General features: G+C 48.6%; 1 protein-coding gene across 1 annotated transcript in view; it reads right to left on the minus strand.

Annotated features, from left to right (window-relative positions):
• Positions 1 to 1,297: 1,297 nt before the first annotated feature.
• The window catches only part of ALDH2 (aldehyde dehydrogenase 2 family member), a 31,463-nt gene continuing 6,062 nt past the window's right edge, over positions 1,298 to 26,698 (minus strand). The window contains exons 2-13 of the mRNA XM_046024453.1: positions 21,690 to 21,794; positions 19,629 to 19,769; positions 18,465 to 18,544; positions 15,949 to 16,060; positions 15,319 to 15,447; positions 14,751 to 14,864; positions 12,992 to 13,094; positions 12,237 to 12,421; positions 8,195 to 8,359; positions 6,443 to 6,600; positions 4,636 to 4,750; positions 1,298 to 1,730 (exon numbers count right to left, since the gene is read on the minus strand). Coding sequence (XP_045880409.1) covers positions 1,698 to 1,730; positions 4,636 to 4,750; positions 6,443 to 6,600; positions 8,195 to 8,359; positions 12,237 to 12,421; positions 12,992 to 13,094; positions 14,751 to 14,864; positions 15,319 to 15,447; positions 15,949 to 16,060; positions 18,465 to 18,544; positions 19,629 to 19,769; positions 21,690 to 21,794 — 1,440 coding nt within the window. The 3' untranslated portion in view covers positions 1,298 to 1,697. The remainder of the gene's footprint in view (positions 1,731 to 4,635; positions 4,751 to 6,442; positions 6,601 to 8,194; positions 8,360 to 12,236; positions 12,422 to 12,991; positions 13,095 to 14,750; positions 14,865 to 15,318; positions 15,448 to 15,948; positions 16,061 to 18,464; positions 18,545 to 19,628; positions 19,770 to 21,689; positions 21,795 to 26,698) is intronic.

Below are 26,698 nucleotides of genomic sequence, written 5' to 3' on the forward strand. Positions count from 1 at the left end.
CCCCCCAACCGGGGGTGTGTGTGTACCCTGACGGCTATCCCAGGTTCAGCTGACCACCCCATCCCAGCTACTGTGGGCCACTCTCAGCCTGGGAGGCTATTGCAGGATGGGAGAACAGGGGCAGGTTCAAAGCTTTGCTAGCTTCACGTGTCCTGACACTGTTGTTGCTGGTTAGCATCAAAGCTAAAATACAGAATCATTTTCTTGGCAGTGAACCCCATCTGATCCTGAAGTAGGAAGAAGGGGAATGTGTCTGCCCATTGGTCATCAAATCCTAGGCTCCTCATTGTGGCACACTAATTTCAGGTATGAATAACTGTGGAAGGAGTATGTTTATTTGTGTGTGTGTGTGTGTGTGTGTTTGAATATATACATAATCTAAGTGATTAAGGTTATTTGTATTTTCTTATTTTAAATGTAGTCACATTGTTTTGCTTTCCTCTTTTTTATGATGCCTTCTATTTATGGCAGTTGAATGTAGTTTTTTATGTATGGCAATAAGGTCCTTAATTTTTTATCTAAATAAGAGTCGATTTAAAGAAAAAAGCGATACAGGTATATGCATATGACAAAAATTATGAAGCACTATTCAAATAAGTCAGATTAGTCTTTAGTGGAATAGGGATTGTTGACCAAGATGTGGCTTGGCCTGAGTGAAGCTGGGAGTCAGGCAGCATGTTCCACAATGCCTGGACACTGTCTGCAAAATGATATAGAAGGCGGGTTTTCTTTAGGAGAGATCAGACTTTTCCTCAAATTGTTAATCTGTGACCCACACATGATCACAACCTTGACAAACTACTACAGCTATATGGCTTTTTGCCGAGTCCATTACTCACCAAGGAATCTTCACATTCCTTGTTTACTAATAATCCTAATTACAGGTCCCTTAACTAAACTAGGGCAGTGTTCTGGACAGGAGATTCACGAGGTCTGGTTACAGGAATACAGACCTCACTTAAGATGAATAAACAGACATCTGGCTTCCAAATTAATCTTGTGAACTTCATCAGCACGAACCTGTCTCAGTTTACTTTGACCCAAGTTTTTCAACTTAAAACAAGGACAACAGACATTGGATGTGAAATGTGTCTTTCCTGGTTGACTGCCCCCCCTCTCTGAGGGCAGGGCCTGGGAGTCCTGTTTTGGTGATTTCCCTAGGGGCCTAGCACAGGGCCGGCCACAGGTAGACAGGATGGAGAGAGGAAACAAAAGCTATTTCCCCACAGGAGGGGAGCATCCCCGTGTGGTGGTATGTCCGTGGGTTACTGAGATGCACAAAGACTTAACCAAAAAGTGAACAGCAGCATTGCTTTTAATGAATTTTAGTCCAGAATACAGAGGAAGGTACTAGCTGTTGCCCAACTTGTTAGTACAAGTAGAAACAATGGCTTTTTTTCCCCCATTAACGCAAGTTACAGAGCAGTCTATCAGATGGACAGGACAAGACACTTGAATCCAGTTTGGAAAAACCAGCCTGAAAACTAGCAGCGCTGCTGGCAGGTAAGAAGCTTTCCCGTACTCTTTGCCCCACACCCGCTCCCATCTAGCAATTCAAGCTCTGAGACTTTCTTGATCAAGAGACTTTGTGAGAAAATTTCTCTTTCGAGACTTTTAGTGTGCCAGGGTCATTTTTCTTGATTTTGCTGCTGACGTCCTTGACCTCTGCTGCTGACTGAAGGAGCTGGCACAGTTCTTCAGGAGTTCTTCTGAGGCACTTTGACCGTGACCTGTAAGAAGAGAGTACAGAGCAGCTGTTCAGTCTTCATGCTTCCCTGCGATCTGTGGGCGCTCTCAGCTGGCGTGCTGCCTGAGGACGAGCACAACGGCTTCCTTTACTTCTGATAGCTTGACAGACAACTGGCCAATTCCAGGGACATCGCCAGGACCCTGTTTTGCGTGAGAACACTCTCTGCCTCCCCTTAACCCAGTCATTTTTTGATTGTCAGGGGCACAAGAGAGGGGATCACTATGGCATCTAGTAGGTAGAAGTCAGGAATGCTGCTCATGGAATGTCCCACAGTACACAGGACAAACCCCGCAACAAAGAATTACACAACTCCAAATGTCGATAGTGCTGAGCTTGAGTGACCCTGACCTGTATCTGTACTTTCCTCCAAAACAATCAAAGGAAAAAAAAATAACATGCTGATAGTTCATGGATGTCTCAGCATGTTAAGTGGGAAGATTCCAGACTCAGGTGCAATTGGGGTTAAATCCCTGTTTTACCCCCCATGGGGCAAGGGCTTCTTCACGTCTCTGTGCTTCGCTTCCTCATCTGTATGATGGGGTAATGACAGAATCTCCTTCCTGAGCCTGCTGTGAGCTCTGACCGAGATGACCTGCATAAGGAAGTCTAGCAGATTCTGGACCAAGTAAGCTCTCTGTAAGGATGACTTCAAAAGAAGACATCTTTTCATTAGTCCCCCCTGCAAACTGGATTTCTCTTCTGAATAGTTTTTAATCCTATTTTTTTAAAGATTTTATTTATTTATTTGATAGAGACACAGCGAGAGAGGGAACACAAGCAGGGGCAGAGGGAGAGGTTGAGAAGCAGGCTTCCCGCCGAGCATGGAGCCTGAGGCAGGCCTCAATCCCAGGACCCTGGAATCATAACCTGAGCCGAAGGCAGACACTTAATGACTGAACCACCCAGGCGCCCCTTTAATCACATTTTTGTCAGGATTATCACTCAAGTTCCCCAAACTCAAAATACAGGAATCTTGAGCATCACACGCACAAAGCTCAGTGCCTGGCACGGAGCTGAAGCAGCTGTGCCTCCTTCGCCCGCAGCCTCCACCCTCCAGCCGTCAAGTCCTGCCACTTTTCTTCAAAAAGCTTCTTCCCATTCTCCCCAACATCCCAGTGCCCGAGGCCTCCAGCATCAGCAACTTATACTTGGATTCCTGCACAAAGCACCTCAACTCAAGCCTCCTCTTTTCGGGCTCTCCCTCCCACTGCCCTCCAAGGAATCCTGCTGCTGTGACTCCTGGGGCTCAGTCCTAGCACCGCCCCCCTACACCAGGCCTAAATAATCTTATCACTGTTTAATGAACAGTTACAGGCCAGTGAGTGTCATGGTCAAATCTGGGTCTTGCCTTTTGTATGGGACAATTTTATTTATTTTTTAAAAAGGATTTTATTTATTTGAGAGAGAGCGAGAGCGCGAGCACATGAGCAGGGGCAGAGGGAGAGGGAGAAACGGACTCGCCTGCTGAGCAGGGAGCCGGACACAGGGCTTGATCGATCCTGGGACCATGACCCAAGCTGAAGGCAGAGGCTTAACCATCTGAGCCACCCAGGCGCCCCTGGACAGTTTTGAATAAACAAGCCAACAGGTTTATGTTAATCCAACGAGCTTCTTGAGAACACAGGTTGTGGCTTATCAGATTACTGAGTGAAGTGCCCATCGGCCCTTCTCACCCTGCTCCTCCTGGCTGGTTTGCATGCCCTGAGCCTTCTCTTTCCCAGTCCTTGGAAAGACCAACTCTGTCGTTACTCTTTTATTTAAATAACACTTGTGAGTTTGTTGCCTGGTTAAACCGTAATTAGTGTCCCTTGTAGAAAAAACCATTTTCACTTTGGTGCCTTTCTTTGCTATCTTTTCCACAGTTTTATTTATTTTTTCAAAGATTTTATTTATTTGACAGGGAGAGATCACAAGTAGGCAGAAAGGCAGGAGAGAGAGGAGGAAGCAGGCTCCCTGCCAAGCAGAGAGCCCAATACGGGGCTTGATTCCAGGATCCTGGGATCATGACCTGAGCCGAAGGCAGAGGCTTTAACCCACTGAGCCACCCAGGCGCCCTTTTCCATGTTTTAAATAAAGGTACCTAAGTATATATTGATGTATATATAGCCTTTAAATTGGGCTTACACTTCATGTATGGCTTTGTATCCTATCTTTTCACTTTAAAGGATGATGATTTTCCATGTCAAATATCTACAAAAGTATTTTTAAAGGATTTATCTATTTATTTATTTATTTGAGAGCAGGAGAGAGCCGAGCCGGCCCACATGGGGGACGAGGCGGGTAGAGGGAGAGAGAGAGACCCTCAAGCCAACTCTGCACTGAGCACGCAGCCCACCGTGGGGCTCCATCTCATGGCCCTGAGATCATGACCTGAGCCGAAACCAAGAGTCAGATGCCCAGCCAACTGTGCCTCCCCAGTTACCCCCTACAGAAAGATTTTTAATGGCTACTTGGTAAACCATGATTTGGGTGTTCCATAATTTATTGGGCATTTATGTTACATTTGACTTTTCCATCTTTGAGAGATCATGGAATGTCACTTTCTTTGTATTTATGATTCATCCTTCAGGCTATATTCCTATTGCTGACATTATGAAATCAAAGGATATTGGTATATTTATGGCCTTTGATCTCTAATGCCTCATAGCTTGATTCTTATTAGAAGCTTTTCCTTTACTGCTTCCTCTCAAGTCTTACAGAACTTGGTGTGTAACAGCCTAGCAAAGGAGTGTGTAGGCATAGTGATGGCCAGGTGCCAAGTATTTCTCATAAGACAGAGCAAAGACTGGGTCCTCACCCTTTTCTGTGGCTTAAAACAAGAAATAAGTAATAAGTGCTGATGGGAGTCGAGCACCAGAGAGAGCTGAGAAGGCGCCCATACTCACTGTTTTCACTTCGGTGTACGCCTGCAGCCCGTACTCGCCCAGCTCCCGGCCGCTCCCAGACATCTTGTAGCCACCGAACGGGGACTGGGCCCCAAACACATCATAGCAGTTGATCCTGTAATTTGAAACAAGATTTCGGAAGTAACTTATAGGAGATAGGGTGTCATACCCCTCCAACCTCCTGAATGGCTCTAAAATATTACTGAGGAAAAATAGATGGGTCAACCTATAGTTATAACCAGTCATGTAGGAGCCAAAAGCAAACCACGTGAAATAAAGCTGTTAAGTCATCACCCCTCATGATGTGGTCACAGATGAATGTTAGTAACAGGCTGCACCACATCAGAGCTTCCCGTTTGAATGAATCGTTTGTGCTAACCAGGTACTTTTTTTGGCCATTTGGCTCAGTGGTTAAAGCCGCTGCCTTCGGCTCAGGTCATGATCTCAGGGTCCTGGGATCGAGTCCCGCATCGGGCTCTCTGCTCGGCGGCAAGCCTGCTTCCCTCTCTCTCTGCCTGCCTCTCTGCCTCCTTGTGATCTCTCTCTGTCAAAGAAGTAAATAAAAAAAAATCTTAAAAAAAAAAAAAAAAAAAAAAAAAAAAAAAAAAAAATTTTATTTGAGAGCACTAGAGCACAAAGGGAGAGTGAGAGGGTAAAGGAGACTCCCTGTTGAGCAGAGAGCCTGATGTGGGACTTGATCATAGGTCCCTGAGATCATGACCTGAGCTGAACGCAGACGCTTAACTGACTGAGTCACCCAGGCGCCCTTAAAAATTATTAAACTTTAATTGAATTTGAAATTCACCACTTTCAGGTGCACAGTTGAGTGGATATAGCAGACTCAGTGTGGTGCAATCATCACTTCCATCTAATTCCAGAACATTTCTATCACCCCACAAAGAACTCGACCCAATAAGCAGTTATTCCCCACTCCCCTCCTCTCCTAGCCCCTGGAAGCCTCTAATCTACTTTCCGTCTTTATGGATTTGTCTATTCTGGACGTTTCATATAAATGGAATCACACAGCATGAAGCCTTTTTAAGGCTTCTTTCACTTAGTATCGTGCTTTCAAGGTTCATCTGTGTTTGTAGTATCAGCACTTTATTCCTTTTTATGACTGAATGATATTCCAGTGACAGACCACATTTTGTTTATCCATTCATCAACTGATCATCTCCACCTAGGTCATCTCCACCTTTTGGATATTATCAATAACCTGGTATGAACATTTGGGTATACTTTTTTGTGTAGATGTAGGTTTTTATTTCTCTTGGGTATATATACCTAGGGGTAGAATTGCTGGGTCCTATGGTAATTCCACATTTAACTTGCTGAGGAACTGCCAGGCTGTTACCCATGATGGCTCCAACATTTTACGTTCCCACCAGCAACATGTAAGGGTTCAAATTTCTCCACATCCCTCATCAACACCTGGTATTTTGTTTTGTTTTGTTTTTAAATTACAGCCATCCTAGGGTGTGTGAAGTAGGTGCTAAGCTCATAAGACCGGTATTACACATAGCTGTAGACCCTTAGCTCTGGTCTCCTGCCCTTGTTCACTTGGTAAGGAGCCCCCATCCCAGTCATTCATCTGTTTTTCCAAGAACAAAGCTGCATGGGCATATGTACTAGAGGGAATTTTAATCTCCTACAGGAGAGGGGATGGGAAATCTCTGTCTGCTATACCACACCCTGACCCAGGAGGAACTGAGACCACACAAATTTTGGGGTGTGAGCACCAGATTCCAGAAGACCCTAGTTTGGGGATCCCTGCTTAGGCCGTGAGGGGTTGCCAGGAGGCTCTTACCACACAGTGCCTGCCTGGAGGGCTTGGGACAGATAATTAGCCTTGTCCAAGTCCTTGGTGAAGACAGCTGCAGCCAACCCATACTTGGAATTGTTGGCTCTCCCAATGACTTCCTCTATGGTCTTGAACTTCAGGATCTGCATCACTGGCCCAAAGATCTGTGGTAAGAGAGTGCACAGTTGGGAGGGTGTAGCAGACACAGAAACCACCTGCCATCTAGCTTTCACAGTGCTGAGCAGATCATTCCAGACATAGCCCAAGAGTTCCACAGGAAGACAACAGCTCCCGAGCTCAATGAAACACAAAGGGAAGGAAGCTAATGGAGATCGGTTACATTCTATATGCCACGTTTTTACACAGCTGGTCTTATTTCTGAACAATCCTACAAGGTAGGGGCTTCTGGCATGTTGTTACACATAGATTTAGTTTCAGAGAATTTACACCAGTTTTTCAGCAAGGCACAAACTGAAAGCTGAAGAAGTAACTGTGAAAGAAACAGGGTCTCTGCTCTCAAGACATCCAAGTTTACTTTGTATTTTCCCGGCCCTATTCCTGGCATGAGCTATTTCTTCAAGGAATCCTGTTCTTTTTAGTGGAGAATGAGATTCAAAAGCAAAGTCACAGGGGCCAGGTGCGTGGGCTGCTATGGGGGTGTGGGAATGCAGTGTGGGTGGTTCTAAGGTAGTCAGGGCCTTAGAAGGAACCGTTACAAGCAGTGTAATGAGTGCTGAGAGCTCCTGGATGGACCAAGTGGAGAGCAAGGGTGAGGCTTTGACGACTGACAACCAACCGGTGACACTGGCCAAACCAGGTCCAGCGGGGGAGCAGGGAGGAGGGAAACAGAGTTCTAAGCATAAACACACCCAGCGCCCATCCTCAGGAAATCCCACTTTTCACTAAAAGGAGGTAGGACTTCTTAAAGAAATGGCTGATTCCAGGACTGCCTGGGGAGTGTCGAGGCAGAGGTGGGAGAAGAGTGCCAGGAGCTCATCATGGTTGGAACAGGACTGTGGGGTGGGGCACCATGTGCTTCAGGCACTGGCAAAGCAGAGGCACCCCCCCCCCAATCCTTCTGGAGAAGTGGTATTTGAGATTTCAGAAAAAGCATCAAATAGTCATGATGGGGAAAGAGGCAGAACTCTGTTGGACTTTCTTCCCCTGATTTTGCATTTTCATATTATTTTATTTTGAATTATACCTGAAGAGGAAATGCTGTCCCTGTATACATGACGGGGAGCGCGTGTGGACCCCAGAAGGGCAGGGAACACGTCTTGGATACCTCTGGATCTCCAGTGTCTGTTGAGAGCCTGGCACATAGCAGGCACTGAGTATTTGTGAAATGAATGAATGAGTGAGCCAGAGCTGCTCTCCTATGTTCATAATGAGTGCTGAGGAGAAGAACATCGGGAACCTTGCCGTGTGGAAAAATCACAGCCCTTTGGTCAAGTCCAATGTCCTGCTTATATAAAGATCATAAAAGGGCTGAGCAAAACCACTCCTTGATCCATGGCTTGCAGGGACCACAACACAAAGGGCCCGGAAACTGTGCAAGGGAATTTGGAAGTTTCCCCCAACAGTGGGTAGCCATCAAGGGTGGAAGAGAGGGATAAGATCAGGTAGAATTATAATTAATCTGTCTTAGAGCACCAGGATTTGGCCCAAAGCCAGAGGATGGGTCGTGGTACAAAGACACCAAACTTAACTGTCCACTTCTCCTAAGAACATTCCCCGGAGTGCCGGCCCCACGCTAACCTCTTCCCTGGCGATGGTCATGCTGTCTTGCACGTCTCCGAACACGGTGGGCTGAATGAAGTAGCCACGGTCAGCAGCCGCCCCTCCACCACACAGCAGCTTCGCCCCCTCCTCCTTCCCAGATTTGATATAACCAAGGACCTTCTTAAACTGAGTTTCATCCACCTGTGGGAAAAGGAGTCCAAAGTTTCAGAGATGGCTAGAGCCAGACCTCTCCTAGCTTTAGGCTTAGAACCACACAGGCAATGAATGAGACAACTGAGTGACCAGAGAAGCTTAGGAATAAGCAAGGCTCAGAAGAGGAACTCCGAGGGGCCAGTAAACATAAGAAAAGGGTCAACCAATCTCATTAGCCCTCAAAGAAATGCATATCAAACCCACTGTTTTTATTTTCCAACTATGAAATAATTAAGAATTTAAAATGGTGAGGGGCGCCTGGGTGTCTCAGCGGGTTAAGCCTCTGCCTTCAGCTCAGGTCATGATCTCAGGGTCCTGGGATCGAGCCCCTGCATGGGGCTCTCTGCTCAGCAGGGAGCCTACTTCCTCCTGTCTCTCTACTTGCCTCTCTGCCTACTTGTGATCTCTCTCTCTGTCAAATAAATAAATAAAATCTTAAAAAAAAAAAAAAAAGAATTTAAAACAGTGAAAAAATAAAAAATAAATTAAATAGTGAAAAAATAAATGTGCTTGCTTCGGCAGCACTAAAATTGCAAGCATACAGAGATTAGCATGGCCCCTGCCCAAGGGTAATAGATTCGTGAAGCATTCCAGATCAAAAATAAGAAGAAGAAAATACATTGATGGCAAGGGTATGTTACATAATTCTAATATTCATATGCTCTCAGAACGGCTAATACGATAGTTGTATCTCAGCTTTAAAAAAGGCCTATAAAGTGGTACAGCCCTTTTGGCAGGTACTTTATTAATACTGGTCAAAAAATGAAATACTCGGGGCGCCTGGGTGGCTCAGTGGGTTAAAGCCTCTGCCTTTGACTCAGATCATGATGCCAGGGGGGTGGGATCAGGCCCCACATCGGGCTCTCTGCTCAGCAGGGAGCCTGCTTCCTCCTCTCTCTCTGCCTGCCTCTCTGCCTACCTGTGATCTCTGTCTGTCAAATAAATAAATAAAATTTAAAAAAAAAAAAATAAAGAAAGACTCATTCCCTTTGACCCAGCTATTTAACTTAGGAATTTATTCTACATTGTCACAAAGGGACCTAAACAAGGATATTCACTGAGGAGCACTTTATAAAAGTAAGAAACAGAAATAGTTCTAAGTATACGTCAGTAGATGGACTGGCTAAAATAATTACTGTATGGGTATGTAATATATATTGTGTCCTTGGTAATAACAGATCTGTGTGAGGTGCCTAGCTGGCTCAGTTGGTAGAACATGGGCCTCTTGATCTCAGGGTCATGAGTTCAAGCCTCCCACTGGGCCTGGAGCCCAGTTTAAAAAAAAAAAACAAACCAACACTGATCTGTGGACTGACACAGAAAGATTGCCTAAGATATTCTGTAAAGGTGAGGGAAGCTTGTAGAATGTTAATATAACCCTGTTTTTGTTCAAACAAATATACAGAAACGGAATTCTGCGTGTTTGTGCACCTGCACGCATATGTGGTTATATATGGGGAACAGACATGGAAGGGAGCCAAGGGGGTTTTATTTTTTCCTTTAAATACTTTTTATCAAAAATTTTATACAACTTTGTATTACCTTACTAATTAAATAGCCATAAACTACAAAGAAAAACTGGAGAGGAAAAAAAAAGGTGTTAGGATTCATAGTAGCACTATTCACAACAGTCAAAACATGGAAAAAACCCAAGTATCTATCAGCAGGTAAGTAGGTAAGGAAAATGTGGTATGTCCATGCAATGGCATATTCCTCAGCCATAAAAAGGAATCAGCTATCAAGTCACCAAAAAATATGAAAGAAATGTAAATGCACACTGTTAACTGAAAGAAGCCAATCTGTAAAGGCGACATGCTGTATGATCCCAGCTATAGGACATTCTGGAAAAGGCAAAACTATGCAGACAGGGGTGCCTGGGTGGCTCAGTGGATTAAGCCGCTGCCTTCGGCTCAGGTCATGATCTCAGGGTCCTGGGATTGAGCCCTGCATCGGGCGCAGGGAACCTGCTTCCTCCTCTCTCTCTGCCTGCCTACTTGTGATCTCTCTCTGTCAAATAAATAAATAAAATCTTTAAAAAAAAAAAAAAAACCAACTATGCAGACAGTAAACAGATCAGTGGTTGCCTAGCATTGGGGTAGGGGAGGTTTGAATGGGTGGAGCATAGGGGAATTTCAAGGCAGAGAAACTATTCTGTATGCTACTGCTGTGGTGGATTCGTGTCTTCATACGTTTGTCAACACCAAGAGTGAGCCCTGAAGTAAACTACGGACTTCAGTTGATAATAATGCAACACACTGGCTCATCAGTTATAACAAATGTACCATACTAATACAAAATGTCAGCGGTCGGGGAAACTGGAGGGTAGGGGTGGGGAGTGAAGGGAGCTTCATACTTTCTGGTCATTTTTTATAAACCTAAACTGCTCTAAAAAGTAAGTCTATTGGGACACCTGAGTGGCTCAGTGGGTTAAAGCCTCTGCCTTCGGCTCAGGTCATGATCCCAGGGTCCTGGGATCGAGCCCCACATCGGGCTCTCTGCTCAGCAGGGAGCCTGCTTCCTCCTCTCTCTCTGCCTGCCTCTCTGCCTACTTGTGATCTGTCTGTCAAATAAATAAATAAAATCTTTTAAAAAAAAAAAGTAAGTCTATTAATTAGAGATGCCTGGGTGGCTCCCTCAGTTAGTGTCTGCTTTCAGCCGGATCATGATCCTGGGGTCCTGGGATCGAGTCCTGCATCGGGCTCCTTGCTCAGTGGGGAGCCTGCGTCTGCCTCTGCCTGCCTCTCTCCCCAGAGCTCTCTGACAAAAAAAAAAAAAAAAAAAAAAAGAAGAAGACTGGTCTTTACCAGCCGTGGAGCCTGGGGAGAGGATAGACACTAGCAGCAGACACCCTCAGGAGGATGGAGCCTGTAGAGAGGCACCCGTGAGCCCCAGAAGTGGGTGTAGGGATAGGTGGGAGCTGGGAGCACCCCTGACGCTGTGGATTCCTTGCTTCTTGAGGGGTTACTGGGGAAGGCCAGCACAGAGAGCCCAGGACAGGCAGGGTCTAAGAGCAATGCTGGAGCTAAGGCTCAGGATATGAGGAAATGGGCAGAGATACTGTATTTCTTCTTGTTGTAATTACTATTGATTATAGTTTTGATTAAAATGAGTATGTCCTCATGGTAAAAAATATATATATATATATATATATTTGATATATGTAAAAATATAAACATATATATAGAGAGAGACATATATATCATTTTTTAATTCAAACATTTCATAATAGTATAAAGTCAAGTCCCTCTGCGACCCAGGTCAAGGCTCTCTGGCCCACTCCCCAAAGATAACTACAGTGAACAGATACATGTGTGTCCTTCTGGAAGATGCATTTTTTTCCTAAAGATTTTATTTATTTATTTGACAGGGAGAGACACAGCGAGAGAGGGAACACAAGCAGGGGGAGTGGGAGAGGGAGAAACAGGCTTCCTGCTGAGCAGGGAGCCTGATGTGGGACTCGATCCCAGGATTCTGGGATCGTGACCTGAGCGGAAGGCAGACACTTAACAACTGAGCCACCCAGGCGCCCCATGGAAGATGCATTTTTATGGGTGGCCAAGGTCCAGGAAGCATGCATTCCTTTTTACACAGACACTCCTGATATTTATTATGTGCTTGAAATTTATAAGCTGGTTTCTATTATTGATTTCCACTTTAAAGCCAGCCCGTGAGTTCCAGAAAGGTGATTATTACAGATGAGAGAACAGTGGCGCAGAGAGGGCATGTAGCTTCCCAGGGACACACAGCTGGCACATGGCATAGCTGAGACTTGAAGCCAAGCTTCCCTGCCTTTGAGTCTGAGACCCCTTCTGCTCTTCCATTCTGGCTCTGGACACCCAAACCCATCTGCAGCAGCCGGGCTTACCTGCGGCCCCTGCTCAGTCTGGCTGTCAAAGGGGTTCCCAACTACACGAGACTTGGCCCGGGCAACGCTCCGCTCCACAAACTCGGCATACACGTCTTCTTGCACAAAGGTCCGAGAGCCCGCACAGCAGCACTGGCCCTGGTTGAAGAACAGGGCGAAGTGGGCCTGCTCCACGGCCCAGTTCACTGAGGAGGCAGAAAAGCAACCATGAGAAGAAACCGACGATGAGCCTGGCCCGAGGGTCTGCTTACCCTCTTAACCCGCTCATGCCACCAACAGCGCCGACCAGGACAGACCTGATCTCTCCTTTCCTGGGGTATGGACACCCAGCAAACAGACACAAAGAGAGAGGAGGTCACAGCCCTCTGTGGTAACAGACGTGAGGGTAGTGGCAGGACCCACCCAGCCAGCCCGCAGCAGTCAGGGAAGGGCAAATCAGGGGGCGCCCTGGCGGGACTGGGAAATGGGCTAAGAAGGAGGGGGCACAGTCTGCTCCGAGGGAAAGCATGCGGTATGGCTAGGCGACTGAGCACCGCAGCCCAGCAGCATAGTGGGGAGCAAAGAGGAGAGAAGCCGGGGATGGACCAGGTCATGCAGGCTGGAGGGCCATGCTGTGGACTCTGACCTTCCTCCTCAGGCCTAGGGGGCAGACACTAAGTCCAGTGGTTGCCGAAGCTCCGTAAAGTGAGAGGAGCCACAGTATGGACAGCTTGTGGCCGCCTTTGTCCCACACCTCCTCCCCGAAAAAATCTTACTGTCTGCATCTGACATGATGATGTTGGGGCTCTTTCCCCCCAGCTCCAGGGTCACTCTCTTGAGGTTACTCTTCCCTGCAGCAACCTGGACTAGGTGGCCAACCTGCAGGGAAGCAGAAATACAGAAAAGCTCTCAGGAGGAGGAAAGAAGAACCAAATGCTTCTCTAAGGAGCGGCTGGATTACAAGAGACCCGGAGAATTTCACCCAGTCTAGCTATTCACGTACCACTGCTGCTCCACCCCTCTGAGCTCCCAGGACGAGAGTGACCGGAAACCGTGGGAGCAATATGACTTCTCTATACCCAGCGTGCCTACATACCAGACACCATGCCAAGCACTTCGTGTTCATTTAGTTCAATCCTTGCAGTGACCTCAAAGGTAGGCACGACTCTTTGCCTTGCTTCAGAAATGTGGGAGCCGTGGCTCAGAGTGGTCAAGTCACTTGCCCAAAGTCACACAGCTGGTGGTGAATGTGGAATCAGAATTCACACCTGGGCAGTGTGAGTCCATCACCAGGTCAAACCGCTATCCTGCCCCCTTCCCACAGTGTAGTGAGTGTGGTCCCCCAGCCCATGGCACACTCTGTGGGGGCAACGATGAGGTGCTCCTCACCTCCTTGTTCGCAGAGCCTGGCACAAAGCCACCCTGAACCTATGAATGAACAAACCTGTCTCTGTCAGGAAACCATCACCTCTGTGAGATTCTCAACAGCACCTCAAGGCATTCATGTGGGCAGTAGCAAAGCAAGGGAAGAGCTTGGACCGTGCTCTCCTGGGCTCTGTCCCTGCCCTCCTGGAGCCGCCATCACTGCGCGCGGACAGAATGCTGGGCTGTATCTATCTCTGGGGGAACAGTCTGAGAGCACATTCGTTACGGTATTCAGTGCGCCTTCTCTGGAGCCATGTGATGAAGCCTCCCAGAAATTCAAGGACAGGAAAGGCTACTCTTCAGAAGGAATTCCATCCTTGCTTTGAAGGAGGTGATCACCAGACCTCTCAGCTATCCCTGTTTCTCCCGGGCCTGGCACACAGCAGCACGACACTCCTCACTCATTCATTCCCTCCCTGAGCACTTACTCTGAGCTAGACCTTTGCTGATCGCGTCATAAGCTTCATCGCCCTCACTCCAATCCTGTGAGCGGGGTGCACTTATCATCCCCGTTTTACAGATGAGACTGAGGCTTTGGGAGCCTGAGTGACCTGCCCAAGATGGCAGAGCGAGTAAGTGCCACTGAAACAGTAAGACTCCGGAGCCCCTGATCTTCCCCACTACACCACACGTATTGTCTCCACTGCCTCCATATTGCTGTCCTCATATTAAAGACAACAAATGAAGCCCCGAAGGCACTCAGTGAATCACCCATGTCATAATGGTGAGGCTGGGATTTGAACTCATGTCTTCCCGAAGCCCACGCTCTCTCTCAGGGCAGTGCTGGTCCTGGAGCCTGACACAGCCAAAGGGCTTTGACCCCGGGCAGGAGGTCAGCTCTGGCATTCATGAGTTGTAGACGGCCTCGGCCTCTTTATTCCACGTGGGCTGCTGGCCCCTCAACTCAGCCAGAGTGTCAAGCAACCCACAGAGGGCTCCACCCCAACAGCCACTACTGGCCACATGGGGCCCGCACTCAGGCTCCTCAGAGGCTGTCTTGGGGATCCTCCACGCAGTACCCAGAGGTGAATTTTCAACGCATCATCCTTGGAGGACAGTGGGAACTTGGGCCGAATATGCCACAAGCTTGAGGTCCTGGTGATGCCTTACCTCAGTGGAGCCCGTGAAGGCCACCTTGTCCACATCCTCATGGGAGGCGATGGCGGCCCCAGCTGTGGGACCAAATCCAGGAATAATATTGACCACACCAGGGGGAAAGCCGGCCTGTGGGCAAACAGACAGGGACACTGGGCATCATTCTCCTGCTCCAAAGGGCTTGGACAGAAGAGCACACACCCCTCCCAGAGGCTAAAGCAGCCTGCCCAGTACCCAGACAAGCAGATACCAGTCTGTGGGGCACTGCTCAGGAATTCCAAATGGCACAGCAGAGAACCTACTTTGCAAGGTTCCTTGGGGCTGCTGCCCCTCCGAAGTGGCATTCACTTAGAACAATTGTCATTCTTCAAAGGGATCTGGCAGTGAAACTCAGTGTAGAAAACAGGTAAGGGAGGGCCATTTCAGCTGCCCTGTATCAGGTACAGGGGGCAGGGGGGAGGCTCAGTCCCTAGGCTGTGAACACCTACCCCACTTTGGGGCCCCCAAAACCCCTCTTAAGAACCCCCAAAGAGCAAGCCTGTACAAGGGCATTCAAAGGTCAAGACTAACATAAACCACACACCTCCTTAATCAGGTTGGCCACATAGAGGGCGGTGAGCGGAGTCTGCTCGGCTACTTTCATCACGACCACGTTTCCAGTTGCCAGGGCTGGACCCAGTTTCCAGGCTTGCATCAGGAGCGGGAAGTTCCACTGCAATAAACAGTACCTCCTCTTGGAACCGAAGCTGAGAGCTGCGCCGGCCAGGGCAGGGGGCAGCCCAGGGAGGAAAGGCTGCACCAACTTCTCTGAGCCCCTTGCGCTACCCCCACAACTTGGCTGTGAGTCAAAGACGGATGGACAAGCAGGAGGATGGAAGCAAGAGCGACTCAAGCTCATTAGAGCTTTTTCCGTACTAGGCTCCGTGCTGTGCTATTGCATTTTATCCCCCCATCCTGCCCTGAGACAGTGCTGTGTTCCCTTTCAGATAAGAAAACCGAGTCTTAGGGAGATCAGTAATTTGCCCAAAGTCAGAGTCCATGCACGACAGCACCAGTTGGCTTTGTTAAAGCCTGTGTTCTCACCCACCACCCAGGCCGCCTTCCAACAGCATCCACAGACCCCACCACCTGTATAATCGGCCTGTCTGAGATCGCTGCATCTCAAGGCACTCCTGATAAGCCTTCCTGTGTTTATTAGGAGCCTCACACTCACCGGAATGATCTGCCCACACACCCCGACGGGTTCATGGCGGGTATAGCTGAAGAAGTCCCCATCGATGGGAATGGTTTTCCCGTGGTACTTATCAGCCCAGCCAGCGTAATAACTTAAAAAAAAAAAAAATCCAAGCTTAATCAATGACTGGCAGGGACCCCTGTACACCCTGGCAGGAAGAGAAGACTCAAACAGGCCCAGTTAAGTCCTTCTGATCATTGCCCTTGCTCTTGGCTTAATCCGAGAAAGACTTCCTGGGTAACTGCTAGGGTCACAGTAATCCACTCCAGACAACTAACATCTAAGCCTCAGAATCACCTGGGATGCTTGTAAAAAAAAAAAACAAAACACCACGTTTCAGGTGCCCTGAAACTTTCAACCTACTTAACCTGGAGCTCTGAGGCTGATCCCCAGGAATCAGTATTTTTCATAAACATTCAGATTTATGAAAAACTGTGACTGCTGAACCAGCCCAGCGCCACAGATTAGCATTTGAGAACCACGGGCTGGATCTGGTAAGGAAGTGAAAACCTCTCTAACAGCTAGCACTTCCTGTATGCAGACAAGGAAAGACTGAGGGAATGGCTACCGGAAACAAATCTTCAGCTGGCCTAACCCCTTGTAAATTAGCCTTCTATCTAGCCACACAGGTGGAGGGGACAGTAAAGCTCAGCACACTGGAGAGAGGGAGAAAAGAGCAGTGTGGGTTTCCAGCACATAAAGGAGATGTTTTCAGGGAAGTGGGAAAAACGAGAGAAGGGGAAAGATGAAACGTGGAGTAAAAGGAAGCATTCTGAAATGAGCGGGATGGCCACGGGAGTCCGAGCCCCACCCTGACCAGGCTTCGAACACAAGTCTGTGAACCTGGGGAGAAAAACAGCCAGGGAGTTGCCAATCTCTACAAGGGAAAGGCAGTACCGCTCCCTTCCTCCCGGTCTGTACGACGTGTGTCTTGTGAGCCCCAGAATGGTTACCTAATCAGCACAAAGGCATATTCCTAAAACTCAGGAGGGCACAGAACTTAGCCTGAGCTTCCGCAGGCTGCTCTCTCTGGGGCGTCCTCACAGAGCGTTCTAATCTTGGCACTAAGATCATATGGGGCTGGAAAATTCTTCGCTATGCTGGCCATGCTGTGCACTGTAGGCTTTCTAGCAACCTCCCTGGCCACTATGCACCCTCCCCCTCCATGCTGTGACAACCAAAAATGTCTCCAGACATTGCCAGCCATCACCTGGGAGACATGACCAATACCCTGGCTGAGAACCCATTATGGTGCCCAACCCCTACTTTCCCAGCACGGCGGCTTCTCCGCCACCTCTGTCCACAGACAGGGTCACGGGGAAGTACTTATTATTTGCACATTGATCTGTCCACCTGGACCATAGCTGGTCAGACTCGAGGCCAGCCAATCAGGGCAGCATCTGGCCTCTGAATCTGGCATTAAGACTCTGGCATTTGGCACTCGGAGAAGGGACTGCAGTGTAGTCGGTAGGATCACAGATACAGAAGCAAGCCCAGGTGTGGGCAACCACGTTCTAGCATGCACACTGGCCCTGACAGTGGCCAGGGGGGTCACTGAGAGAAGATGAGGCAAGAGGGCTGACATAAGCCATAGTGGGGCTCAGCAGCCTTCTGGATTTAAGGCCCCCGACCCTCCGCAGTGCCCGAGTCAGGCCGAGGCTTTGTTACCTGCATCCCTGAAGACCCCAGCAGAGCTCTTTTTCCTTATCTTGTATTTCCTGCGCATTAAGACGTTTGATCAAACTAATTCCAAAGCTAGCAAGAAGACTACAGCAGCAGGGGCACCTGGGTGGCCCAGTGAGTTAAGCCTCTGCCTTCGGCCCAGGTCATGATCTCAGGGTCCTGGGATTGAGCCCCCGCATCCGGCTCTCTGCTCAGCAGGGAGCTTGCTTCCATCCCCCCACCCACCCTCCCCCCCCCCCCCCGCCTGCCTCTCAGCCTACTTGTGATCTCTCTCTCTCTGTCAAATAAATAAATAAATAAAAATCTTTAGAAAAAAAAAAAAGAAGACTACAGCAGAGACAGATGAAATGGAGAACAGGTAAACAACAGAGGAAATCAACAAAACCAAAAGTGAGTTCTCTGTAAACTCACCAGATTGACAAACCCTTCACTAGACTAAGAAAAAAAAAAAGAAGACGCAAACAACTGAAAACTGAAATGAAAGCAGGGACATTACCACTACCTTATAGAGATAAAAAGGCTTAAAAAGAGAATATATGAACAACTACAGCCAACAAATGAGATAACCTACATGAAATGGACAAATTCCATCTAACATAGAAATCACTGTAACTGCCCTGTAGAAGAAAGAGAAAATGCTTACAAGTAAGTTATAACTTTGATACTGAGGGATTTTCTCCTAAGATGGAGTCTCACAGAACATGTTTCTCCAACTCCTGTGATCCTGTTAAATTTATCTAATTTCTGGCCCCTGCAAAACCTGCTCCCCTGGGGCATGGTTAGAATAAAGAGTAGGAAGCCTGAGCCCATACCGGATGCATTTGAGGACCATGTCCAGATCCACCAGGTAGGAGATGACATAAGGCTTGCCGTTATCCAGAGTCTCCAAGGCCTGAGAAAAGAAAACGGTCAGCACGGACTTGCAGGCACAGGACTGAATCATAGCAGTCAGTGGCGACCAGTGCTGAACCTCAGCACAGACCAAGAAGGGCTGATGGGCCACTTTGTGCCACTGAATGCCGTGGCATTTCTGGCCCATCACCCCTCCCTCTCCAAAGGCAGGAGAGCGAGGGGTGGGGAGAGGAATGGTGCAACCACTTCTCATGCAGTCACTTCACAGGCAGGTTCTACTCTAAGCCAAATCCAGGGGCCGGGATAAGAGACAAACAGAGGGGCTGAGTGAGCAAAGTGCCAGTGACTAATGACCCGAAGCCTCAATCACGAGTGTTAAAGAGTGCTAGAAAGGAGAAACCAGGCTGCCCAGCCCAGTCTGAGAAACCCTCTAGCCTAAACCTGAAGGATATGTAGCAGGTGACCAAGCAAAAGGGAAGGTACAAATGATGACAAAGCGAAAAGCACCCCAAGCAGAGGGAACAGCATGTACAAAGGCCCTGAGAGCTCAGAGAAGCTGGGTAGTCAAGACGCTGAGGGAAGGCTGCTGAGCTGAGCTGTGTGTGTGTGAGGGCCACAGTCCAGCATGAGTTGGGAGATGGAGTCAGATGAGGCAGGGCCTCGCAGACCATGTTGAGGGAACAGGACTTTATCCTAAGGATATACAGGATACCGTGGAAGGCTTCAGAGTGGAGCACCATGGTATAATTTGCCTTCTAGAAGATTCACTCTGGCTGCTATTTGCAGATTGGACTGGGGAGAGGAGAGGGTATTGCCTCTTGGTTTCTTCAGCCTCTGGCAGCCACCCCACAGAGGGGCTCCAAGGGAGGTGTCCATCCCTGGGTGTCTCAGTGACGGCTCTCCACTGTGGCTCCCCTCCCCATCCCCAGTCTCCTCCTTTTTTAGCCATCGTAAGAGACAATGAGAAGTTCCTCTGGTTGGTACAGCGGCATACCCCCAAAACGCCCAGCCTATGCAATTCTGACCAGTGACATGTCAGCAAAGCAGCCCCCTCCTGGTTGGCTGTGAGATGCTCTGAACCTATTCACCAGGTGGGATGAGAGGGGAGAGGGGTGAGAACTCACTGCTAGGTAGGTCCGGTCCCGCTCAATCAGATCGGCCAGACGGTTCAGGAGGCGGCCCCTGTCGGATGCATTCATGCGGCGCCAGGGTGAGCCCAGCTGGAAGGCGGCCCGAGCAGCCTTTACTGCCCTGTCCACGTCTTCCTGGAAAACACCCACCGAGGACACTCAGGCCTTCTCAGCACTGTCTCCAATTACCACCTACCCCGCTGCCAAACACACCTATGGGACTTCAGTCAATGCCTTTGTGGAAACCTGACCCAAACAGCCCTTCTCCACCAGGAAGGGCTCTCCTGTGGAGTTTCAGACTCTCCTTTCCAGGACTCACAGAGGGAGTGAGAATCCTGACTGTTCATGTTTTTGTATTTTCATCTCAGAATCCCCCAAAGAATTCTGGAGGGAAACATTCAGGGCTCTGAGTGTGACCATTTTCCCCCCTTCCTAAGAAAGCAAGCCCAGAGAACTTAGACATTCCTTCTCCGATGACTGGTAGTCTCCACCAAATGCAGGTTTAACCAGCTTCTCTCTCCTTGGAGAAGCAGTAAAAACGACAGAGCTAGCATTTTTTATATAGGGAGATGTGTATCAGGAGGATGGAAGCATGGTTTCCATTAATATTAAACATATCTCCGCAGGGAACCTGCTTCCTCCTCTCTCTGCTTGCTTCTCTACCTACTTGTGATCTCTGTCTGTCAACTAAATAAATAAAATCTTTAAAAAATAAATAAATAAAAATAAACATATTTACCGCCAGACTACCGTAAAAGTAGACTACCAGGAAAGTACTATATTCACGTTTGCTTTTAGCAGAGGGAGCAGGGCTTTATACATGAATACAGAAAACTGTCTTAAAGCAGAGGATAAGAGGCCTTCTTAAAATATTTTCAATGCCTTTTCTTTTTTAAGATTTCTTTATTTTTGAGAGCAACGGAGCGTGAGTGGAGGAGGGGCAGAGGGAGAAAGAGAAAATCCCCCACTGAGCACAGACCCGGCGGTGGCACTCACTCTCACAACCCTGAGGGGCACCTGGGTGGCTCAGTCGTTACACGTCTGCCTTCAGCTCAGGTCATGATCCCAGGGTCCTGGGATCCAGCCCCACATCGGGCTCTCTGCTTAGCGGAAAGCCTGCTTCTCCCTCTCCCACTCCCTCTGCTTTTGTTCCCTCTCTCGCTGCCTCTCCCTGTCAAATAAATAAATAAAATCTTAAAAAACAAAAACAAAAGCAAAAAACCTCACAACCCTGAGATCATGACCTGAGCCAAAACTGAGAGTCAGATGCTCAACTGACTGAGCCACCCAGGCACCTCTCAATGTTTTTTTGAAAGAAAGGAAGGAAGGAAGATAGATTTTTACCGAAAGTCTAATTTTTAAGTTGTAGAATTATTACTACTATTTTTTATTCCAAGTATAGATAATTTCAACAAAATACACTACCAACGCTAGACGAGATCTCAGGAAACCCAAAGTCTAGTCCACAAGATGCCTCTATCTAGATGTGTTACCTCCCTTCTCTGACCTTCAACTTTCAGGTCTAGGAAAGAGACTGGATTAGATGTTCCCAAATTCAGGTCCAAGTCTACAATTCTACTGCTGTGTGAATTACGGAACCCAGGTATAATCTAGCACCTTTGTCTGAAGGAAGAGTTTCTGTTGATTCATTTACTCAAAAGATATTCATTGGGGGGCGCCTGGGTGGCTCAGTGGGTTAAAGCCTCTGCCTTCAGCTCGGGTCATGATCCCAGGGTCCTGGGATCAAGCCCCACGTCGGTCTCTGCTCAGCGGGGCACCTGCTTCCTCCTCTCTCTCTCTCTGCCTGCCCCACGTCGGTCTCTGCTCAGCGGGGCACCTGCTTCCTCCTCTCTCTCTCTCTGCCTGCCTCTCTGCCTACTTGTGATCTCTGTCAGATAAATAAATAAAATCTTTAAAAAAAAAAAAAAGATATTCATTGGGATTTCTGAGTTATGAAAATAATACACTCCTGGTAAAGTTTCAACCCCATAAAAACAAATAAAGTAAACAATGAAACCATCCTTGCCTGCTCCCGGCCCAGGGTAGGTCACGCACCTTGTCTCCTTCAGCTACCTGACATATGACTTCTCCGGTGGATGGATTGACGGTGGGGAATGTCTTCTTGCTTACAGCATCATGCCACTCATTGTTTATGAAGATCTACGAGAAGGAAGAAAGTTCTCAGGACTGGCTCTCAACCCAACACCGACAACCAGCGATGTGGGCGAAAAAAAAAAACAGAACACATATGAATTAGCCTTAGAGTGATGTAGCAGGAGGTTTAAAGCCCCAGCCCTGGAGACAACCAAGTTGGAATGTGCCCTCTGTCAAGCAACCTTGGGTAAGTCACTTGCCCTTGATTTCTTTGACCTGAGAAATGAAAAGAATGTGTCTACTTATTCAGTTGTCCAGACTGTTGTGCAACATGTCAAAACTCGGTAGCTTAAATGATCCATCCTTCTCTCACAATCGTGTCCACTGATTGAGCTCAGCTGCACAGGGCTTCCCTGGGCTGGCTCATGGGGTTGTAGAGCAAGAGTGCATGGGGCTGGATGTGTACGAGGGGTTCTGCACCACAAACATGTCTGCTTAGGCCTCCTGACTGTATGGCAGACTCAGGTGCGTCAGCCTTCTCCCATGACAGCTGGCTTCCCCAGAGAGTGTTCCGAGAGACCCACGCAGAAGCTGAAAGGCTTCCTAAGCTTCTGAAGACACACAGCCTCATTTCCGCCACCAAACTCCACAGGTTGTTGTGAGTCACAGGCCCAGTCCAGATCTTAGGGAGGGGAGAGACCCGCCACATACTCCTTGGAAGGAGCGGCAAAGAATTTGGAGCCATCTCTCCTCTAGCACACTACGGCCCAGGGTTGTCATGAGAATGGGGTCAGAATGTTCTTTAATGATTCAGTAAACATGCAGTGAACACCTGCAGTGGGCCAGGCACTGTTCTAAGGCTGAGGACACAGTGGAAACCAAACCCAGTAAGGACCTTTCTCTCTCATGGAGCTGGTGCTCTGATGGGTACAGACAATAGAGAAGCAAGTAGAGAAGAAATACACAAGACAACCTCAGACTGCAGGGGTAGATACAGAGGAGGAAAACAGGATCCACAACGAATACTAAAGGGGGGAAGACAGACAACTTTACATGGGATGTTGGTAGGGTCTCTGTGACAAGCAGATACTTCACTTAAGCCCTGACTGGTGAAAAGGAGCCAGCCACAGGAAGAGTAGGAAGATAAGCAGTCCAGGCAGCAGGAATAGCAAGTGCAAAGGCCCTGGGGTGGAAATAAGTTGATGCATTTGAGAAAAAATGAAACTGGCCAGAGTTAACTGGCTAACCAAGAAGGAAGTGCTAGGAGATGGGATCAGAGAGGAGGATAGGTCCTGTGAAGCCCTCAGTTCAGCACCCGTCAGCAATCATTGCTGTTGCTGTTGTGAGGTTTAATAGCAATCAAGTCTGGAGAGGGACTGTATGCTGGTTTAATGAGGCCAAAGTAGTGGCGGTGGGGCGGGAACGAACAGAAGCCTCTTCATCCAGAGAAGAGGTCCTTATCCAAAGCTGCTTAGTCAAGTGCCAAAATTCACTCTCTGTTTCTAAGAGCCAGGCGATGGCCTCAAGGGAGGACAGGGAAGAACTCTCCCAGCAAGCTGTTCCCCTTCAGGATGGGGAAGCTGGTCTCAGGGTCAGGGACACTTGGTCATTTTGGCAGGGCTGAGCAAACATCATAGTTAGGGTGAACATCAGTTCAAGGCTACTCCTCCTTCCTTCCTCAAGGGTTCTCCTTGGCCCCACCATCCCAACATGGCCTGGCTCTGGCTTAGGACCCTGGGGAGTCATCCCCAGTTACTCTGGGCCAGAGTCTAGGACCACAAACAAGAGCAAGCCACAAAGCAAAGTCTGGAGCTTGGCCAGGGCCAAAGATTTCAGGGCCAGCAGGGCCCAGGGAGGGCTGGAGCAGCGTCAGGAAGAACACCTGGATAAATCCAGGCTCCTCTGATCCTAGTTGTTTCACATGGGGGCAAGGAACTTCACCTCACTCTGTAGCAAGAATCATCGCAGTACCCCTCGTGACGTGGCATGTGAGGGCCCCAGGTGTATGCGCAAAGTTCGGGAGGAGCAGGGCTGTGTCGGGGCCCATGGGACTGGGTGGCGCACGAAGGAGCTCATTAGGAAAGGGTCTACCAGGGGTCACTTTCCCAGGCTCAAATTTGGTATTTTGGCACCATCCCCACCCACCATCAGGGCAGAATCCGCAGCTACGCACCTACAGTGAAAGGCTCTCATAGGTAAACATCGTCTGGAGTTTTTGGAAGTGTGTGGTGTGGACTCACATGCGGCTGATCATGAATCTTGAGGGACACAGACACCTCTGTTGCTGAGAAGCAGGCAGTCAGTAGTTTCCAGTGGGGGGATGGGGCGTGGCAGAAAGAGGTCTGGCTCGGAGCCCAGTGGCCCTGAGTGCTAGTGGGCCCAGCCCTGCGCATGAGCTCCCCTGAGAATCAGCTTCCCCCTCCTGGTGAACTCTTTACCTGGTTCTCCTCCAACTCCAGCCTGCAGTCAGAGCCCAGGTGTGCCTTCAAGGCGGTGAGAACTCTTGTTTCCTAATCTCCATCTCCATGGTTTACGTACTGCCCAAGTGCAGGTCTGATTTAAGGGTTTTATTCTGGGGGGTGTAAAAAGGACCAACCTCTAAGCCACACACACCTGGACTGGAAGCTCACCTCTACCCCTCACCAGCTGTGGCCAATCCCTGCACTTCCAGATGCTTCACCAGTCCCTGGGCAGAATCTGTCTGGGGCTGATGTGAGGATTAAATGTAACAAGGGGTATAAAGCTCCCGAGCCAGGACTCTGCACACAGTGGCTCTTACACAGCAGTCACTATAATTATGACAAAACTCTGGATCCTGTGGCTCTCTCAGGCCAAAGATTTTTCGGAGCAAAAGCCAGGCAGATCCGTATACCTCTGCCTGTGTTATTCCCTGTACCAGGGCATACGGAATTAGTTTGTCCTGAAAAAGTTTTGATTGTTATTTTGCAAAGATCAGAAGTATGAAGCAGGCAAGCAGGCCAGTCAGCCGAACCCCCAGGCCTCACCCCTTCCTCCCTGCGCCGGGCCCACACCACTGCCCTGATCTTACACTAGGTGGGAAGTGGGAAGACGGGTTCCCTGGCACCCATTTGCCTTTCAAAGCCTTGAACTTGCTGGGTCATCGCCATTGTTGAATTTTTAACAATCCACCCTTCTTTCTCACTGATAAAAATAAGCCTGAATGTGCCTGATAGGAACCTAGAATCTTCCTTGTTTTGAGTTCCCATTTCTCTGCTCCTAGAGCCAGCGTTCAGTGGTCTCCCCGACCCACCCTCCGTCAGGGATGGGGAGCAGCGCAGGAACTGTTCTCACTCTGAACCTCGGCCAAAGTTCTCCTTCAAGCGAGGAGAGTTTCACTGCATTCACTTAAGTAAACACAACTGCTGGTATCAAGTCAAATGCTTCGTAACCTCTTGGCCCGAAACCCAAAGCTTCACTTCCTAAACAGGCTTAAGTCAGTCACTGTGGGTGGTAGTTTTCCCAGCTCACACTTCCAAACTCAAGTTTCTAGAGGCAGAGCAACATGCAGAGGGCTATCCTAGAGACCACCTAGCAACATCAGGAGCTAACGCTCAGAATCTGGACTGCGGGCAAAACTCTTAGAGCTTTTCCATCGACATGCTGTATTTCCTCCATATTTTAAGAAACATGTCTCCCTTCATTTTGGACAAGTTGGACTCACTCATCCACGCAATCCATCAGTTTTAACAGAGTGCCATGTCCATGCTGGGCACTGAGTGAAAAAGCAAAGTCCTGGCTCCCTGAGCTCAAGTCCTGAGGAGGAGAGAGGCAATCAGTAAGCAGACCAACAAAGCGAGAGGCACAAACAAACAGCCAACAGTGAGGAACAGGCCAGGGAGTCAGATGACACCCGACAGGAGACCTGAAGGAAGAGTTTGGGGACAGGAGGAACCCAAAGGGCCCCGTGATTGCAGAGTAAGGGTGAGGGACAGGAGAAGGGGGCTCTGGATCCCAGACCTGCTGTGTGCAGGGAGCTGTGCTGGCGCTGGGGTACGCAGGGAACGGGACAGAGGCGGGAGCTTCTGCTCTGAGTAGGGATCATCGACTTTCTAATTTCTTCACTTGCTTTTCTCAGTAGCGATTTTTCTTATATAGCAAATAATATGGAACATTATTTCACAAGCAGATCACCCCATTATTTTAAGCAACCCAGCAGTCCTCAGTATGAACAGACCAGAGTTTATGTTAGCATTTCCCACACGTGTGCTTTCAGGATGAATTTCACCATTCCTGACGGTGCTGCTGCAGCAAACAGCCTTGGACATGCGTCTTTGCAAACCTGGAACCAATGACCCTATAAAAATTAGAACTGCTGAGTTAGAGGGAAACAGGATCCTTGGGCTGCCTCCAGAAACCTGGGTGGTGTGTCGGTGCCCCCAGAAGCTGGGGACCCCAGGGAGGAGGCCTGACCAAGGCGAGGACGGAGTGACATTTCAGTGCCACCCCCAACCCCAAGACACTGGACAGTCGTCATCTAGGCAAGGTCTCCAAGAACAGGTCTGGTGGTGTTCAGCAGCTCCAATGTAACAGACGGGATGCATTTTGGAAGGTTTTTTGTTTTGTTTTGTTTTTTTTTTTTTTTTTAAAGATTTTATTTATTTATTTGACAGAGAGAGAGATCACCAGTAGGCAGAGAGGCAGGCAGAGTGAGAGGAGGAAGCAGGCTCCCTGCAGAGCAGAGAGCCCGATGCGGGGCTCGATCCCAGGACCGTGAGACCATGACCCGAGCCGAAGGCAGTGGCTTAATCCACTGAGCCACCCAGGCACCCCTGCATTTTGGAAGGTTTTAATTCGGGCTTTGATGCATGAAAGAACTGAGGGTCTGTTACCTAGGAAATCTATGTCCCTACAGTATGTTCCTTTCCCCAAGGGTGAGGGAGGAAATGGGGCAGACTCTTGCTGGCATCTGCTTTTTCAACAGCAGTTAGATAACTTGTGTCCAGTAGAAA

The sequence above is a fragment of the Meles meles genome, chromosome 12 (assembly GCF_922984935.1).
Source record: "Meles meles chromosome 12, mMelMel3.1 paternal haplotype, whole genome shotgun sequence".
Lineage (NCBI taxonomy): Eukaryota > Metazoa > Chordata > Mammalia > Carnivora > Mustelidae > Meles > Meles meles.